Source organism: Hyla sarda, chromosome 2 (assembly GCF_029499605.1).
Source record: "Hyla sarda isolate aHylSar1 chromosome 2, aHylSar1.hap1, whole genome shotgun sequence".
Lineage (NCBI taxonomy): Eukaryota > Metazoa > Chordata > Amphibia > Anura > Hylidae > Hyla > Hyla sarda.
In genome coordinates, this window is record NC_079190.1 from 132,550,280 (window position 1) to 132,570,782 (window position 20,503).

The window sequence follows — 20,503 nt, forward strand, 5'->3', positions numbered from 1 at the left end:
AGATATCCAAAAACTGCCAGATAAACAAAACAAGTGGAAACTTAGCCTTAGCAGGACAGAGGTCAATCAGGCATAGTAGGGGGATTTGGAGAGCAATCTGCCACCATAAGTCTTTGACCATAAGTATCATATAGTGTGTACTATTTTAGAAATTATTTGTATACATAATGTATTATGTAGAGGGGCATCTTTTTTAAAACCTACTCCCATTTTATACATAAAGCTTAAACACATAAAAGGTAGAGAAATGAACACTATTTAAAAATGCTCAGACACGGCATCTCACTTAAAATAACCATAAACTAAAACCACAAAAAAACACGGCACAGTCTATGAAAATACTTCACTCACCATCATTTTCTCAAACAGAGCCAAGACTTCTTTATCAGACAGCTGCTTACGAGGAAAGTCTTCATATTCTGAAGATGTGGACCAGTCGCTGCCAGTGTTACAGTTCTTCATGTAATGTAAATTAGGACGATCTTTTCTGCTTCCAGGAATTCTAATGCTGGCAAATCTATCCAACTGCAAATAAAGGAAGATTTGATTAATTGCTGCAAACAATGTCCGATGCTATAAACCAAATCCTGGACTGTGATCATCAGACATGGCTTAAAAGAAAGCGTTCCACTTCAGTGTTCAGAAAGGAAAAGAAATCTCACTTTGAGATTATAAAACAAAATCTTTTTTATTTTTTATACAGAATTTATATGGAATTTTAATAAATTCTCTTATTTTTCACTCTGATGAGAACCTATGGCATGTTGTATGGAAAAGAGCACACTTTTCATGATTTTGACTGCCTTACTGTGCAACTACTTTTTTACATTAGTAATAACCACATGAACAAAACGTATATAAATTGTAGATGGAATGTGACCTCTTAAACATAGCGACACTAGAGTTCCATTTTCCTATCGACTTAGATGGACATTTAAAAATTTTATTTAAAAATAAAGTTTTCTTACAAATTGTTACGGTACATCAAAATGGACTAAAATGAACAGTTAAACTTTGCCAGCTTTATTTAAAATATATTTACATATATAATATGGTTAACCAGTGCATCATTGGAGTCTTTCCTTTATAATAAGCGACATTCTCCATATCACGGTTAATACACATAGGTGATGGTCGAAAAATAACCCTTCCCCCCCCCCCCCCCCCCTCCCCGTCGGTTTTTCCATCTTTACACCCCGTATATTTATATAGGATATTTTTGAAATAAATGAGTGCCTACCAACATTATATAACAAAACAATCCTTAAAATAGCCTATTATCTGGCTAAACATACGCCCCATACATTGCACCGCAGGCAATCCAGACCTGTGTTCCTATCGGCAGGTTCCGTGTCCCCCCTTGTTTGCGCTCCACTATTGGAACGCAACCTCTCCTTGGACAATAAGCGCATGCGCTTAAACATAGGCGCAGACCTCATGTGCCCTCTGCTTGCGCTCCACTGTTGGAACGCAGGCCACGTGTGGGACCACGCACGCATGCGCAGCAATATGCGCCCCTGTGCGATCCCCGTGAGCCCTGTGTGCTCCAGCATGAAGCGCAGGTCATATCCGGTTCCGCGCACGTAGATGAGCGCATGAATCACGCGCTCTATCATGATGCGGAAACCGGATGTTATGTCACTTCCGGTCCCAGAGCGCCATATACCCACGCCAGGGATATTTAAACCCAGGGAGTCCGGCACTTGACAGATGCCGCACTACAGTGGATCCCTGCATACCCTGCCCATCAATTCAGCTAACCGTAAGACCTTCCTTTTACATGTATCCTGCTTCTAACCTTCCCCCCCACCCTCTGTAAGAGACTATCATACGAGGTAACCATACCTTATCTTTTTAGGCAGGATATGTGACATCTCCATGGCTCCTTCACCCCTTCATTGGACGCCATCTGGTAGGCACCATTTGTTCATCAATCTACCCTATATTCCTGTATAAAATTATACCCCCACGTGTGTAGATATTCCAGCATACACAATATATATCCTATTTGGTATGTGTTATCCCCTGATTAAGACCCGACCATTTACTCACAGGCATAGCCCTAACTCCCTGTGGGTGACATAAGAATAACCCTCATACTAAAAAGGTAAATATATGTACCATATTTTCCACCCCCATATATATTTTGTTCACCCCTTCATTAATATTTCTAATACAATAACTATTTTCAGGTATTCATATCCGCTTTATACAAGTGTTTATCTGCCTGTATTAGCAGTTTGTGCATGGACCACGCTGCACTTACATACCTGCCACACCAGTGAGAGGTAGGTCATGTACACTATCCTCACACTCACATGCATATATCGAAGCAGATCATTAGATTTACTTTTGTCATCCACCCACAGGACGGCATATACCTACTCTCAAGAGGGAATATTTTCACCGGACCATCACCTACTAGTCTATCCTACCTGGGCTTGTTTATCCTAGCACATCTACATATTATCTATACCTCTGTTCGTCGTATCACGACTAGATAAATGTATTCAGTGAGATAAGTGACAGGAAATACTACGCTCCTGCCTAAATACACTTGTCCCTGAAGAGTTGTGCCGCCATAAAAAAATGCGTCACAACGAAATGCGTTGGAAATATGTGGCTTGATTTGTATCAATATTGTATGCAAGTGTTTTACTGATACCTATGTACTTGCAAACTATATACTCACCGAATAAATTGCGGAGCCTTTGCAAACCAGCTAGTTTGTTACTGGTGACTTGCTGTACATACTGTACTCGGTGCCTCCATTGCCTCCAGTATCAGGGAGAGATAGGAGGTTCCTGTTGCAGGTTGACACTCTCTAGGAGGACCTCCCTGCAGTAACAGGTAGGGGGTCCTAGTGGACTAGAAGGGCCAGTGCAGCCCAACTATGGTGACCTACCTAGCACCTAGGAATAGCTGTGTTTGATAGAACTGTAAAATTCTTGAATCCTGTTTATCATTACTAAATATGTGCTAACATTTTAAATTGTACACTAATAAAATTATGCTTTTATGACCAAGAGTTTCTTCCTTTGCGCAATACTAGATTGACACATAGGTCTCTATATATCAATTGCCGCCCCCCCCCCCCCCCTACTCTATAAATTGTTAAAAGAAAAAAAGGTAACGAAAATGCCATTGGTACATAATGGAGTGGACAACTGTACAGCCCTGCAAGAAACCTTATAGGGAAACTCTGGTAGTTAAATTATCCCATTTCCACAGGATAGGGGATAAGTGTCTGATCATGGGGATCCGACCACTGGGACCCCCCTACGATCTTCTGACCAGTGACCCAGCTCTCCCCATGTACACACCGCCGAACTGAAGATAGTGTTAACAAGTTCTTACATAGATATGCATGCAAGGGGTGTGTAGTCCACTGCTCCATGCGGTGGTCGACATAGCTCCATCAGGCAAAGAGAAGTGGCAGCTCCTTGCATGGAAAGAGACAGGGAGCTGATCAGGAGATCATGGGGGTGGGGGGGGGGGGTCACAGCGATCGGACCCTTGACGATATTCAGCTGTCAGAAATGTACTTGCAGAGGGCTCAGTCAAAGCAACCAGTAGTACGACAGAGCAGACATCCAGCAGAGTTCATTCTTTGAGCAGATGCCCGTTTTACCAGGAGAATTCAGCTGTATACAAAAAGCCACAGAGCCCCATTGAAAAAAGCCCTTGCAGACTGGAGATCCATTCACAATATGCTTGTGCCATTATAAAGTACATTACATACTTTGGCAAAATGAGACATGACCCAATGATTTCAATGGCCTGAATGTAGACAGCTAGTGACTATGTTCAGGTCAAGCGTATAAGTGTAAAGTTTGTACTTGGACCCTAAAGCATAATTTGCCGTGTTTTAGGGTTAAAGTACAAACACACACACACACACACGGACTGGACAAAATTATTGGCACCCTTTCAAAATTGTGGAAAAATAAGATTGTTTCAAGCATGTGATGTTCCTTTAAACTCACCTGGGGCAAGAAACAGGTGTGGTCAATATAAAAATCACACCTGAAATCAGATAAAAAGGAGAGAAGTTCACTTAGTATTTGCATTGTGTGTCTGTGTGTGCCACACTAAGCATGGAGAACAGAAAGAGGAGAAGAGAACTGTCTGAGGATGTGAGAACCAAAATTGTAGAAAAATATCAACAATCTAAAGGTTACAAGACCATCTCCAGAGATCTAGATTTGCCTTTGTCCACAGTGCGCAACACTATCAAGAAGTTTGCAACCGTAGCTAATCACATTGCACTGTAGCTAATCACCCTGGGCTTATGAAAGGTGTCAACGCAGGACAGTCTGGATGGTGGATAAGCAGCCCCAAACAAGTTCCAAAGATTTTCAAGCTGTCCTGCAGGCTCAAGGAGCATCAGTGTCAGCGCAAACTATCTGTCAACATTTAAATTAAATGAAACGCTATGGCAGGAGACCAAGGAGAACACCACTCCCGACACAGAGACATAAAAAAGCAAGATTACATTTTGCCAAAATGAACTTGAGTAAGCCGAAATCCTTCTGGGAAAAAGTCTTGTGGACAGATGAGACCAAGACAGAGCTTTTAGGTAAAGCACATCATTCTACTGTTTACTGAAAACGGAATGAGGCCTACAAAGAAAAAAACACAGTACCTAAAGCGAAACATGGTGGAGGTTCAATGATGTTTTGGAGTTGATTTGCTGCCTCTGGCACTGGGTGCCTTGAATGTGTGCAAGGCATCATGAAATCTGAGGATTACCAACGGATTTTGGCTCGCACTGTACAACCCAATGTCAGAAAGCTGGGTTTGCGTCCAAGATCTTTGGTCTTCCAGCAGGACAATGACTCTAGTAACACCAGGAATGTTAGGTATATACAACCAAGATACGCAAGTATAATATGGTATCACAGCTCTCAAGAGACCTTTGTTTTATATTTATGTTATAAAAACACACTTTTATTGATATGCATTAAAATTATAGATTCCAACCGTGAAAAAAGATTTATAGTAATAATAAACCCTTGACACCTATCATGAATACCTATATACCTATAAGGGAGCAATGCATATATAACATCAAGGGAGTGAGTAAGACCACAAGTAGGTACTTGTTCCCATAGGTACAAAGGGGGTTGCTCAGGACCTCTCACATCCAGCAACAAACACCTCTATTGGTAGACTATGCCACCAAGTGAAAAAAGAAAGATACTCACTTCACCACAAGCTTAAGGTATAGGTATCAGATTAATACACCTCATGTAAATAATTAATGAAAGAGCAACATTACAGTTTTGTTGTGCCCTTAAAGTTCTGACACATTTCCCCCCATAATACTGGGGTTTCTCAAGGAACACTTCGGGTAAAAAAAATCCTTTAGCTAGGGACTGATGTCAGGGAGAGGAGCTGGTCATGGATACAGCTGTAGCACCCCTGTATAGAGAAAAAAATTGCACCATAAACTTATTGCACCACATACAGAGAAAGTTTAGATATGTCAGTAGCGACAGACCATAACAGTGGTGCCATTACATACCCCCATTACTTGACATCTCAGGATTCACTCGATGGCGTCTGATGCACGCCTGGATAGATTAGTGCGTGCACACCCGTGCATGTTCAAGTCCTGTAAGTTGTGCCTTATAAAGGGAAGTCACTGCGATCACCGTGAATTATTTCCGGTGTATAGACGATGACTTCCGGTTCAAGTCTAAGATCGCAACAGTCGGACCGCTAAGCGCATTGAGTCCACGGCATTTTGCGTAATGACTTAGGCGCATATAATCACGTGGGTCTTAGTGCGAGGACACTCAGCGCTATGAGATATGCGTACGGTCACATGGGTTCAAGCGCAATGACGTTGGCGCATTGAGTCACGTGGGTCGAAGCACTTCTGTGATTAAGCCAGGACCGCAACAACATACCTAGGATGCCGTGCGTTATGACATCACTCGTACAGATCACGTGATATACACACAGGTATCCACCTAACCATAGTTACAGATGTGCTGAGTGGTCATGTGATCTCAAACACTGGGGGTAGGTATAAAGAGAATTACAAATATGATGCTACAGAGAAACCAATAATATGGGAAGCTAGACGATGGCTAGTAGGATCAGAGTAATACTTTGATAGTGTAAGATGAAGATACTAAAAATAACAATAGCAATACTAATACTAAAATAATTGCACCAATCAAAATAAGAAGGGCTTTTTGATGAATCAAAAACATGATAGTAAGATGTAATCACCATACTTTGTTACATTCACCATACTTTGTTACAGTAGATGTATGAAGAACCTAAGTTTTTCTAGCAGGACAATGACCCCAAACATCAAAAAGTACCCAGAAATGGATGGCAACAAAGCGTTGGAGAGTTCTGAAGTGGCCAGTAGAGATGAGCGAACTTACAGTAAATTCGATTCGTCACGAACTTCTCGGCTCTCCTAGGATTGTATCCACTCTCCTAGGATTGTATCCACCTTTTCCAGCCCACGGGAGCACCTGAAAGCTGAACTAATTTATGCAGGAAAAGTCATCAACTGCCGAGCCGAGAAGTTCGTGACGAATCAAATTTACTGTAAGTTCGCTCATCTCTAGTGGCCAGCAATGAGTCCAGATCTAAATCCCATTGAACACTTGTGGAGAGATCTTAAAATTGCTGTTGGGAAAAGGCACCCTCCCAATAAGAGAGTCGAGCAGTTTACAAAGCAAGAGTAGCCCAAAATTCCGGCTGAGAGGTGTAAGAAGCTAATTGATGGTTATACAAAACAAAACAGTTACAGAGCGCTCCCAGTGTGGAATTAGTGATGTCACCAAGGTGAGAGACTGGTTGGAAACTTTTTCATCTGGTGAGGTTGTACTCAAGAGGCACAACACTAAGAAAGGCATCAGAAGAAATTACTGCGGAGGCTTCCCACGCCAACTAATCGGCGTGAAGGCAATGGAGGCGAGCGGTAAGGCAGGAAGTGGAAGCTGGTGATCGCGCTGTCGAGATTGGAAGGTGAATCCATAATATTTTCATAAATTTATTGAAGCTATGTACACACGCAACAAGTTTCAAAACAGTCTGTTTTTTTTCATTAGGCGTGATTTCATTCAACTTGTACTCCAATTTATACAAAATACAATCAAAGACTTAACACACGGACATGACGTGTTCAACCAAAGTAGAACATGGAGAACCATAGGTAAAACATGGAAAAGAATCCAAAAATTTAGCCCATTATTAAAAAGTAAGCTCATTAATAAATAAAAAACTCAATAAAAACACAATGCAATTATATAGAGACATAGAAACAATTAATGAGTAAATGTGGGCACCTACACAAACATTTATATTACACACATATATAGACATACACATGTACACATGTAATTATTTCTATGTCTCGATATACTTGGATTGTGGTTTTTATTAATGAGTTTTTTTTTTATGAGCTTACTTTTTAATAATGGGCAACATTTTTTGATTTTTTTCTTCCCCGTGTTTTACTTTGGTTGAACATGTCCGTGCATTACGTCTTTAATTGTATTTTGTATAAACTGGAGTACAAGTTGAATGAAATCACGCCTGATGAAAAAAAAAAAGACAGTTTTGAAAGGCGTAGCGTGTGTACATAGCTGTGTAAAAAATGAGGAAAAAAAGTTATAGGGGTCAGAAGAGGACAGTTATAATCATATACATTTTTTGAAACAGTTATTTTTTCTTAAAAGAATGAAAACAAAATAAAACCTTTATAATTTGGGTGTCGAAAATATGCAGCAGATCCTATACGTGTAAACGTACCGTTAGAGTACATTCACACGTGCATATTGTGGCTTGCAGATTTGCTGTAGCAGATGTTGCTATCCATTGAAGTCAATGGCCAACAAAATCTTCAGCAGACCTGCTGCAAAAATAAACATGTGTGAACACACCCTAATGCTGAGTTTTTATGATCATGTGAGCTGTTCAATTGTTTTTATATGCCTAATGTACCAAAAAAACTGTCATTTTGCCATTTCTTACCAAATCTACTAATTTACTAATCGTATAACTTCAAAAATATATATATATATATCACTAGCGCTGAAATAGCGCTGGAATAGTTCAATTCTGGCAGCCACAGTATCGCTGAGAGGGTCCTGGCAACTCCTCATAAAGGTACAAAGTGAGTAATAATATATGGTTTTAGCGAAACGGCGCACAGAACACAAAATGATAGCAAGGACTTACTGAATATAAGGCAGTCTGCCGTATCCTGGGTGTGGAAAAAGTAGTGTACGCTGGTTGAGGAAAGTTGAATGCTGAAAACAGGTCTCTATTCGGACTACTGTGCATATATCCTGCAGTGAAGTTCAGCTGTCTGCTTATACTAGTCTGTAGGATTGCAAGGACAGACAACGCTCAGTGGGGGACATGTATCATTTGTGTATGGTAGAAGCAGTTTACCCCTTTTCCCGAATTCAAAATTATGCGCAGAAGTGCTAAATTTATAAATCAAGCGCAATGAGCTTCAAAAATTGCGGGTAAATGTAGTAATCTCCTCAATTCACTCTTTGAAAAATAGAATCAATGATTTAGAGCATCTTGCTACGTTAAGTCCAAGATGGCTTTTATTTTCACAAGAAAAGCAGCTCTTGCGGCAAAATTTTTGGTGTAAAGAAAAGTATGCAGTTAATAAATCCATGGGTACTATATATGGCACTCCAAGGTACCCTGATACGGCCACATCTGGAGGACATGCTCTACCAAAACGTGCGCAAAAAAATGTCTTGCGCAAAATTTTGCAAAAAAATAAAATACACACAAAACAGGGGTAAAATCTTTGATGCATGTCCCCCGGTGTGTAGACTTCTTAGAGTGGTATCGTGGTCCGGTGTTTCCCAGTATCACGCGCTCCAGAGGATGTGAGTGCGGAATTAGTTGGTTACTTGTTCGCGATAAGCAGGAGTTGTCCGTGATGAAGTTGATTCAGTTCGGGGACGGTAGCGGCTGCACACGCCGGGAGGATCGCTCCGGCCGGAAAGCGTCTCACCGGTGCGTAGGGCACAGGGGCCAGATTAGATCCTATGCATTTCGGATAGTACACTATCCTTCCTCAGGGATGGGAGGTACCCCCAGGCAATACTTCCTTATACTCTCTGATTTCCAATGATCCGGCATGTAGACAAATTCCCCTAATCCGCGATTGTTCCCAATATTACTTAGGGCGCACAAGACCCCAGATTCCAAGCACATCCATGATAGAAAGATATATTCTTAATTATTTAATGTTCAAAATAAAAGCTCCTATTATTTGTACTCCAGATATGACATTTAGGGGTTCATGATAGCAGTGAGTAGGAAACAGTGGTGCAAAAAACGCATCAGAAACACATGTTAGACAACATGCTGTCTGAACAGTAGTCAAAACATAAAAAGTTGCAAAAATGCACTAAACGCAAACTGTTACACAGGAGCAACTAATTGAAAAATGCATAAAGTTCCATATCAAGGATTTAGCAGCTATAAAAAGGCAAACCGTTCCAAATCGGTATTCAGGCCAAGCGGTGTCCTTGAATTCAAATTAAAGATCCACCGGGTATCTGCCCTAGACAAGGCTGCCAAATGATCGCCCCCCCCCCCCTCCAATGTCTTTTCATTAATTCAATACCAAAAAAGTTGGAGTTTTTAAAGGAGGCATCAAGTCTCTCCAGATAGTGTTTGGACAACGGATGTCCTGCATATTTCCTTTCAATATTATATATATGTTCTCCTATCCTGGTGGATAGGAGACGTTTAGTCCTACCCACATATGTTTTTCCACACGGGCATTGTATGCCATAAATAAAAAATTTTGATTTGCAGTTGATGTGTGTTTAGATTTTTTGTTTAAAGTTACCATCCCAACTCTCCACCAACAGATGGGGAGATGTTTTCCCCATTTTTTTTTTTTTTTTACAACATTTGCACGAGCGGCAATGATAAAAACCTGGTGGTTGGTAAAATATTTGATGATCATCTTTATTACAGTTCTTTATCGTGGGTGCTACTTTGTTACCAATGTTCGCTGTTTTCCTGAATATGAAGGTCGGTTCTTTTTCTAAAAGTTGTCCCACAGTTCGGTCTCCTTTTAAGATGTCCCAATGTTTCCTTATTTTTTTTAACAAATTACTCTGATTGTTGTACGTAGTAATAATGGGGACTTTAATAGTTTCATCCTTATCCTCAATCTGTTTTGGCTTTTTACAGAGTAAGTCCCTCCGTTCTACTTTCTTCACTTCTTCCACAATGGTTTCCAGAGTTTCCTTGTCAAAACTTTTCTCTATGAATTTATTCTGTAGATCCACAGCTTCCCTATTGTACTCCTCCATTTCAGTGCAGTTTCTCCTTAGACGAATGAACTGGCTACGGTGGATGTTCTTGAGCCAGATAGGTAAGTGACAGCTGTCAAGATTAATGTAACTATTACTATCCGTGGCCTTCCTGTAAGTTTTGGTCAATAATTTATTATCTTTAATAAATATAGTGAGATCTAAAAAATGTATTTCTGTGTGGCTAATAGTAGGGGTAAAAGTCAGATAAAAATCTTTTTTATTTAAATTAATAAAAAATTCTAGTAGCATTTCCTCATACCCCTTCCAGATAAAAATAATGTCATCTATAAAACACCGTCATAGGACCAGATCTGCTGCCAGGCCGGTAGCTGGGAGGATAGCGGCCTCCTCCCAGTACCCCATGTATAGGTTAGAATAGCCCGTCGCAAATCTGGTCCCCATGGCGGTGCCCCATGTCTGTAGGTAAAAAATCATCATCATATAAAAAATAATTATGACTTAGGATAAACGAAATGCACACTCCCATAAAATTAATCTGTTCTTGAGGCAGGGTAGTGTCCTCCTTCATAAAATACTCTGCTGCCATTCGTCCCTTTTGGTGTTCTATAATAGTGTATAGAGAGGTGTCCACAGGATGTATTCCGGTTTCCAATCCACCTCCTGAAGTATCTGTAGTATGTGGGTGGTGTCCTTAAGGTATGCCGGTAACTTTACTACATGCTTCTGTAAATGAGTGTCCACATATTTAGATAAATTTGATGTTAAACAGTTGACTCCTGAAATAATTGGGCGCCCTGGGGGTTTCGTGGCAGATTTATGAATCTTAGGAATATGGTAGAATGCGGCTATCTGCGGACATCTCTGGTTAATAAAATTCATTTCCTTTTTGCTTAAAATACCTAAAATTCTACCCTTTTGGGACAAATCCAGCAATTCTATCTTAAAAATACCGGTGGGGTCACCCAATAACTTTTTGTACGTTTTCTCATCCTGTAACAACCGTACAGCTTCTGTATGATGATCCTGTGTGTCCTGAATAATGATGCTTCCTCCCTTATCCGCCGGTCTGATTATAATGTCCTTATTTTCCTGTAATGATCTGATAGCAGATTGTTCTTTTCTGTTTAAATTTGTTTTATTACTCCTGGTGTTGTCGGCAGATATCACGGACCACCATATTTTCGAAGACTCGGAACGAGTCCGAGTATTCGCTATGGGGATGGAATGTGGATTTATTTCTCAAATTAGTATGTTGGAATATGTCTACCATATTATCTGTGTGGGTACCGATAGGATTTTTCATGAAGAATTTGAGAGAAAGATTCCGCATGAATTTTTTGACTCCAATAAATGTCTCGAATTTATTGAACGTGCTACTGGGAGCAAATTTCAAGCCTTTCTGGAGTAATTTTAATTCATCCTTCCCTAGTTCATATTTACTCAAATTATAAATTTTTTGGGTGGATATCTTTTCCTGTTCTTCCTTATCTTCCTGCTGGTGTAAAACTCCCTTTATTGTCCGTCTCTTTTTGGAGAGTTTCCCCCCTCTTGAACCTCTTTTGTGGCCTTTTTCCCCCGCCTTTGAAAAAAAAACTCAGTTTGGAGTTTTCATGGCCTTTGCTTGTGACTTTCTCTGTGGGGTATCTACATTCTTCGTTTTTTTTTTTTTATTGTTATTCTCTCCATTCTTCTTTTTCACCTCTTTTTGTTTTGTGAAGATTTTTGGTCTCACTACTCTCTCGCATTCTACCTCTTCTCTATGCATGCACCCCCCCCCCCCCCCCGATATTTGTTCCAGTGGTGTAAATCTATTTCACACTGAGAGGGAATCCAATTGGATGGAGGTATTAGAGAGGTGTGATACAGGTATAACGTTAGGCAGGGCATTGAGGGGTGCTGAGGAATTTTGACCAACATGAATATCCCTAACTGGTGTATTATTATTAATTGCTCTCCCTTCTGATATTAATTGGGTTAAGGATGGTTGTGTCATTTTGAACATTAAATAATTAAGAATATATCTTTCTATCATGGATGTGCTTGGAATCTGGGGTCTTGTGTGCCCTAAGTAATATTGGGAACAATCGTGGATTAGTGGAATTTGTCTACATGCCGGATCATTGGAGAGCAGAGAGTATAAAGAAGTATTGCCTGGGGGTACCACCCATCCCTGAGGAAGCATAGCGTACTATCCGAAATGCATAGGATCTAATCTGGCCCCTGTGCCCTATGACACTAGTGACGTCACTTAGTAGTGCCCAGGCAATACCGCAACTCGCTTGCCGTTCAGTGCACGCCGCACCGGTGAGACGCTTTCCGGCCGGAGCGATCCTCGCGGCGCGTGCATCCGCTACCATCCCCGGACTGAATGAACTTCATCACGGACAACTCCTGCTTATTGCGAATAAGTAACCAACTAATTCCGCACTTACAACCTCTGGAGCGCGAGATACTGAGAAACACCGGACCACGATACCACTCTAAGAAGTCTACACACTAAGCGTTGTCTGTCCTTGCAATCCTACAGACTAGTATAAGCAGACAGCTGAACTTCACTGCAGGATATATGCACAGTAGTCCGAATAGAGACTTGTTTTCAGCATTCAACTTTCCTCAACCAGCGTACACTACTTTTTCCACACCCAGGATACAGCAGACTGCCTTATATTCAGTAAGTCCTTGCTACCATTTTGTGTTCTGTGTGCCGTTTCGCTAAAACCATATATTATTACTCAATTTTACTAATCGATTTTAGCAATAATCGTTAGCTGCAGCCCTAATATATAATTATAAAAAGTGATCAAAAAGTCCCATCTAAAACAAAGCTGACATAGCAATGAGGTAATGAAGGAAGCACTCACCCATTCATGTGCAAAATTCTTTATTCTTCATGTAGTTTTAAAATCACAGCTTGGCCAGACACTGGCGCCGCCAGCAGAACCTAGGTAATAGACTGTTTCACACTGCTGGACTGCTCCATCAGATTACGAGTGCTTACCTGTGCACAAGAGGTTTTAACACCTCCTGGACTTGTGACACAGGTAAGGAGGCATGGACAAATAGCTAAAAGCTTAAACACATACAAAAACAAATTTAACAAGGTCTGTTGTCTAATAACAGTGTTATATTAACATACTTGGGTCTAGTCTAACGATACTGGCCAAGCTGCGAAGAATAATGAATTTTGCACATGAATGGGTGAGTGCTTCCTTCACTACCTCATTGCGATTTTTGATGAACTGTGTCTATAGGGATGAGCACAGCCAGTTGTGCATTTAAAAGCCTTTTGCCATACCTGGAAAGCCGTAAAGGGGTGTAACGGGACTTGGGTTGTGCCGACATATTTACCTGCCTGCACTAAAACAAAGCTGATCCTGATACATTTAAGTATAAAATTAAAAGGTGCCATTACAAAGCATAATTGGTTGGGCAAAAACAAGCTCTCACATGGCTGGGTGGATTGAAAACTAAGATGGTTATGGTTCTTAGCACGAAAGGAGGAAAAAACAAACTCAAATTTGAATTGTCTGTGTCCTAACGGGGCTTAACTTTTCTAGCAATCAACAAACTTGAAAAACACTCATTTTTCTTAGTCTCTTACACGGGGATAAAATTATCTTTTGTCAATAGCACATCACATTGTGAGGATGTACTGTTGACAACAGTGTAAAGTAGTTTGTAAAATCATTCATACAAACCGTTGGCTGTGAAGATGGAATAAAAAGTCAATTGACTCACTATATTCATTGATAAATCTGCCAGTGTGAAAAGGCCTTTAAAGAATAAAAATACAATTTAGATCAAATGACCGGCTAAATCACTTGAACGTGGACACAGTTTCTGAGGCTTTAAATTATTACTCATTATTTGACCTCCAAAAAAACACAGACCTGAGGGGGACCAATTCATTTTAGAAACCTATCAGACCATTCTAAGAGCTAGCCCTGCCATAGGTCATGTAAGCTTTTCTCAGTTTCCAGGCTTTGACAGATCTCAACGTATACTAATGGACCCCATCAAATTTTAACCCCTTAAAGGGTGAAAACCTTTTTTCTTTTAAATCAACTGGTGGCAGAAAGTTAAACATATTTGTAAATTACTTCCATTAAAAAAATCTTAATCCTTCCTGTACTTATTAGCTGCTGAAAACTACAGAGGAAATTATTTTCTTTTTGGAATGCTCTCTGATGACATCACAAGCACAGTTCTCTCTGCTGACATTATTATAATAATGCTTTATTTATTGTTGTCCTTAGTGGGATTTGAACCCAAGTCCCCAGCACTGCAAGGCAGCAGTGCTAACCACTGAGCCACCATGCTGCCCTTAACATCTGCTATGCATGGTTGCTAAAATGGACAGAGATGTCAGCAGAGAGCACTGTGCTCGTGATGTCATCAGTGTTCCAAAAAGAAAGGAATTTCCTCTATAGCATTCAGCAGCTAATAAGTACTGGAATGATTAAGATTTTTTTAATATAAGTAATTTACGAATATGTTTAACTTTCGACCAACAGTTGATTTAAAAGAAAAAAGGTTTTCACCGGAGTACCCCGTTAAGGACTCAATGGGGTACTTTGGTGGAAAACATTTTTTTTTTTTTTTTTTTTTTAAATCAACTGGTGCCAGAAAGTTAAACAGAATTGAAAATTACTTCTATTAAAAAATCTTACTCCTTCCAGTACTTATTAGCTGCCGAATACTACAGAGGAAATTCTTTTCTTTTTGGAACACAAAGCTCTCACATATCTGTCCATTTTAGGAACTGTCCAGAGTAGGAGAAAATCCCCATAGCAAGCATATGCTGCTCTGGACAGTTCCTAAAATGGACAGGTATGTCAGCAGAAAGCACTGTGGTCATGTCGTCAGCAGAGAGCTCTGTGTTCCAAAAAGAAATGCATTTCCTCTGTAATATTCAGCAGCTAATAAGTACTGGAAGGATAAAGATTTTTTAATAGAAGTAATTTACAAATCTGTTTAACTTCGTGGCATCAGTTGATAAAAAAAAAAAAAAAGAAAAAGGTTTTTCCCCCTTTAACCCATTAAGGACGGACCCATTTTTTACCTCAATGACCAGGCTCTTTTTTTATTTGACATGTATCTCTTTAAATGGTAATAACTTTAGAACGCTTTTTCTGAGCAGACCGATTCTGAGATTGTTTTTTCGTGACATATTTTACTTTATATAAGTGGTGCATTTTTGTTGACACATGCAGCAAAATCACCTCAAAATATTGTGAAAAACTGAAAAATTTCTGGCGTTTTTTTATGGTGTACACTGTGTGGTTAAAGTGATGTAATATTTATTCTGTTGGCCAGCACGATTATGGCGATACCCATTTTATATGGCTTTCTATGTTCATTTTCCTTTTCTGAGCAAAATTCTTCTGCCATTCATTTTCCAACAGCTGTAACTTTTTTTATTTTTCGTCCAACGCCATTGAGTAAGGGCTTATTTTTTGCGGTATGAGCTCTAATTTTTATTGGTATCCTTTTTGTGCTATGTGCTATTTTTTTTTTTACGGCGTTCACCGTGCGGGATAATTTACATTATAGTTTAATAGTACACGTCATTACGGACGTGGCAATACCTATCATGTATATGATTTGTGTTTTTGATCTTTTTTGGTGATATTACATGGTTTTTATTGGGAAAGGGGCTTTTTTTTTTTTTACACTTCATACTTTTATTGAAGAACATTTTATAAATTTTTTTTTTACACATTTTACAGGTTATACTATGCTGCAATACATTTGTACTGCAGCACAGAATAACCTGATGAGCTGCAGACACTACAGGCTACAGGCTTCCGTAGCAGGCTTACAGGAGGTCATGATCTGACCTCCTGCTGCCATAGCAACCAACAGCGACCCGCGATCGTATCACGGCGCCGCCGTTTGAGAACAGGGGGAGAGCGTTCCCCCTGTCAACACCATAGATGCCATGATCAGGATTGATCACAACATCTATGGGGTTAATGCTGCCGGAGCTGGTGCGATCGCGGCTCGGGCAGCTACGGCGGGACTACGGCTGTGATTAACAGCCGGGTCCCGTCGCCGATCTTCTGCACTGCCTGTGGGAATTTTCTTAACTTTTTACATTTTAGTTGTTTTCTCCTCACCTTCAAAAAATCATAACTCTCATATTTTCATCCATAGATTAGTATGAGCGCTTGATTTTTTGCGTGACCAGTTGTCCGTTGTAATGCCAGCACTCACTTTGCCATAATATGTATGGCGCAACCAAAAAAATACTATTTGTGTGGGGAAATGAAAAAGAAAACCGCAATTTAGCAAATTTTGGAAGGTTTCTTTTTCATGCCGTACAATTTATGGTAAAAAGGACATGTGTTCCTTATTCTTTGGGTCAATACAATTAAAATGATACCAATGATAATATACTTTTCTATTACTGTTGCGCTTAAAAAAAAAAATTGCAAACTTTTTTACCAAATTAGTACGTTTTAAATCCCCCTATTTTTAAGACCTATAACTTTTTCATTTTTCCATATAAGCGACGGTATGAGGGCTCATTTTTTGTGCCCTGATCTGTACTTTTTATTGATACCATATTTGCTTATATAAATCTTTTAATACATTTTTATACATTTTTTTAAATAAAATGTTATAAAAAAAAAAAGCAGCTATTTCGGACTTTTTTTTGTACGTTCACGACGTTCAACGTACGGTATCATCTGCATTTTATTTTAATAGTTCAGATATTTACTCACGTGGCGATACCAAATATGTTTATACATTTTTTATTTTTACACTTTTTTGGGGGTGAAATAGGGAAAATGGGCCAATTTACATTTTCATTGGGGGAGGGAGTTTTTTACAGGAATTTAGGTGCACTACTGTGGTAGATGTAGACAATTACATTAGCTAACCCTCAACACTCATGTTAAAATTGAGACATTAGCCTGTATATCCTTATAGGAAGGACATACCTGAGAGCACACACCAACGTCAAGGTTTCTCAAGTGGCATGGGACCTAACACTAAACCTACCTGTGCGTGATAAGCAAATCCAGGGGCCAGTGGGCAATTACAGCAGCATTAGGCCGACTCACAGCCTCCTCCCAGATACCCTCCAGTGTGGCTGAGCACACATACAAAGGGAGGAGGGAGGCAGACTACAAGCTCCACCTAAGTTGTCTAATATAGTTGCTTTTGTTTACATCTACCACAGTAGTGCACCTAAATTCCTGTATTATTCTAATTGTTACACATCCACACCGTTTGTCTGGTGTAGGATTCTATTGTGGCACTTGTAGTCTGCTGCAGGCATCCTCCATTGTATGCATTTTTATGCTGGGGATTGACCCTAGCAACAGACCACAAGGGCAGGATCTGCTCCCCCAGTATAAATGCACAACTGTATTTGGGGTTGAGCACCTCCAGCCATTTGAGACCACATCATTGATATTGGGAAAGAGTTTATCAAAAATGTTTTATTTTTAAACTTTAATAGTCCCCATAGGGGACTATTTATAGCAATCATTCGATTGCTAATACTGTTCAGGGCTATGCATAGGACATAGCACTGATCAGCATTATCGGTCATCTGCTCTGGTCTACTCGATCACAGACCAGAGCAGAAGACCCATGGAAGGCAGTGGAGGCAGGTTAGGTCTGTCTGCTGTTGTTGATGAGAGCTGTCTGCTGACATCATGAGCTCAGTGCTCTCTGCTGACATCTCTGTCCATTTTAGGAACTGTCCAGAACAGCATATGTTTGCTATGGGGATTTCCTTTTACTCTGGACAGTTCCTAAAATGGACAGAGATGTCAGCAGACAGCTCTGTGTTTCAAATGGAAAAGAATTTTCCCTGTAGTATTCCGCAGCTAATAAGTACAGGAAGGATTAAGATTTTTTAAGTAATTTGCAAATCTGTAACTTTCTGGCACTAGTCAAAAAAAAAAAAAAAAAAAAAAAAAAAAAAAAAAAGGTCTTCACCGGAGTACCCATTTAAGGTTAAAATGGGCTTGGTCCTTAAGGGGTTGAAGGGGTTATCCAGGAATAGAAAAACAGAGCAAATTTCTTTTTCAAAAACAGCTCCATGTCTATCTCCAGGTTAGGTGTGGTTTTACAACGGGGCTTCATTCACCTTAATGGAACTGAGTTGCAGAACCATACCCAACCTGGTGACAGACGAGGAGCGTTTTTTAGAAGAAAGAATATAAAAAAAAAATATAAAAAAATGTAAAAGTATAGTCATTCATGAGTTCCTGACTGTCAAAGAATCCACTAGCACCCTGTAAAAAAGATGCACACAAAAGCACCAAATAAAAAAATTAAAAACTTCTGCAACTCTGATTATACTGGTATCCAATGTCATTGGTGTTGCTGCGAAAAGAATGCAGCTCCCTCCATTTTCTACCAATTGCACTGTAATGTGAACCATTACTTCAAAGCACTGATGTGTATGGGACCATATGCAGTTCCTGCTTTCAGGCCTCGAGTGATGTGTCGAGTATATACTAGGGATATAAGAAAAAAATTATTCGCGCGATTATCGCGATTTTTACCTTGCCGATACTGCATCGATTCCAAATATTTTTGAATCGATTCTTTTAGTGATGTGGAATTTGTATCTCCTGACGCCCGGAACAGCATGTTCCGGGCATCAGGAGATACAAGTTCCACATTTTGTCAGCCGGATCTGACGCGGCGTCGCTCTGGGTGTATGGAGCGGGCTCCAACTCGTGCCCGCTCCATACTCTGCGGCCCCCAGCTGATTTCAGTAGCCGGGGGCCGCTGATGCATCACCGCCGCTAATATCCATCATGCGGCACTCTGCAGTCTGTATGGAGCAGGCTTCCGACTTGTGCCCGCTCCATACTCTGCAGCCCCCAGCTGCTCTCAGTAACCGGGGGCCGCCGCTAATAGCCAGCATTCAGCGCCCCTCCGCAGCACGATTGCGGGCGGGCGATCCACTGTGGAGGTAGCCGGAGGGCTTACCTCTGCTTCCCTGCTCTCCGTGGCTCTGTCATTGATAGAGCCTGGCTGGACCAGGCTCTATCAATGGATCGCAGATCAATGGAGTTCAATAGAACTCTATTCATCTGTCTGAGGAATCTAATGATTACTAAAAGACTAATAAAGTGTATACAAAAATAAAATTAAAATAAAGTTTTAATAAAAGTGTAAAAGACATTGTTTTTTTAGACAGAATCGGGATATATCGCGATGCATCGTCACCTTGACGATATCGCGATATATCGGGATATATCGAATCACCACACTGGTATCGCGATTCGAATCGTATCGCCCAATTCTTGGCGATTCACACCCCTAGTATATACAATTCCTTTTATGGTAGTTACTTTTAATACATAACAAGAAAGTTAAATGGGATATTTCCATCTACACATGGTTTTTATGTCACTGACACGTTCTATGTTTTTATAGATTAGACAACTCTTTTAACGGTTCTTTCACTACCAGTAGTTTAGATAGTTGTTAGGGTGCATTAGCACCACGATTGTGTTAAACGGTTGCTGTATCCAGCAAAGAAATTTAAAAACCATCCACTGTCGTAGCCCCAGCAGACCCGCGTCATATCCCATCCATTTAAATGATCCGGACGGTGTCAGATAGTGACTCCGGTTGGCTCATTTTTGCACCATATCAGTTTTATTGCCGGACTAAAAACCGTGCGTGGCACACCATGGTTTTCAGTCCGGCAACAAAACCGGATACGCTGCAAAAATGAGCCAATCATCTGACTCCGGCCTGCTCACTTAAATGAATCAGATATGGCAGTGGCCGGTTTTTAATTTACCCTGCCAGATCACAATCGTAGTGTGAATGTAGCCTTTTTCAGGACAGTCAGCACAGTGCTGAATGATCCTGCCTGCCAAGATCCGGGCAGACACCTGCAAAGGCCTGCTGGGAATAATAAAGAGAAATAGGTGAAGAATAAAAGCTGGTCACCTCTGAGCAGATCGGAAAGCAGATGTTCATATGGCAATATAGTGGTACCAGAGGTCTTTGTAGGTTTTAGGCTCTCTTAAGGGGATGCATTTTAGGTTGCCTTTGAAGGTCTTGATGGTGGGCGAGAGCTGGATGTGTCAGGAAAGCAAAGGAGAAATTTTGGAGGTCTTGAGAGGCTTAGGCTTCATTCACACCACGTTTTTGCAATACAGTTCCCGTATACGTTTTCAATGTGAAAACCGTACGGAACCGTATTGAAAACCGTATACATT

The 20,503-nt window shown here is 40.4% G+C and overlaps 1 protein-coding gene across 1 annotated transcript in view; it reads right to left on the reverse strand.

The window, feature by feature from the left end:
- Positions 1-20,503, reverse strand: part of DIAPH3 (diaphanous related formin 3) — an 882,879-nt gene that overhangs the window by 751,158 nt on the left and 111,218 nt on the right. The window contains exon 3 of the mRNA XM_056555485.1: positions 352-525. Coding sequence (XP_056411460.1) covers positions 352-525 — 174 coding nt within the window. The remainder of the gene's footprint in view (positions 1-351; positions 526-20,503) is intronic.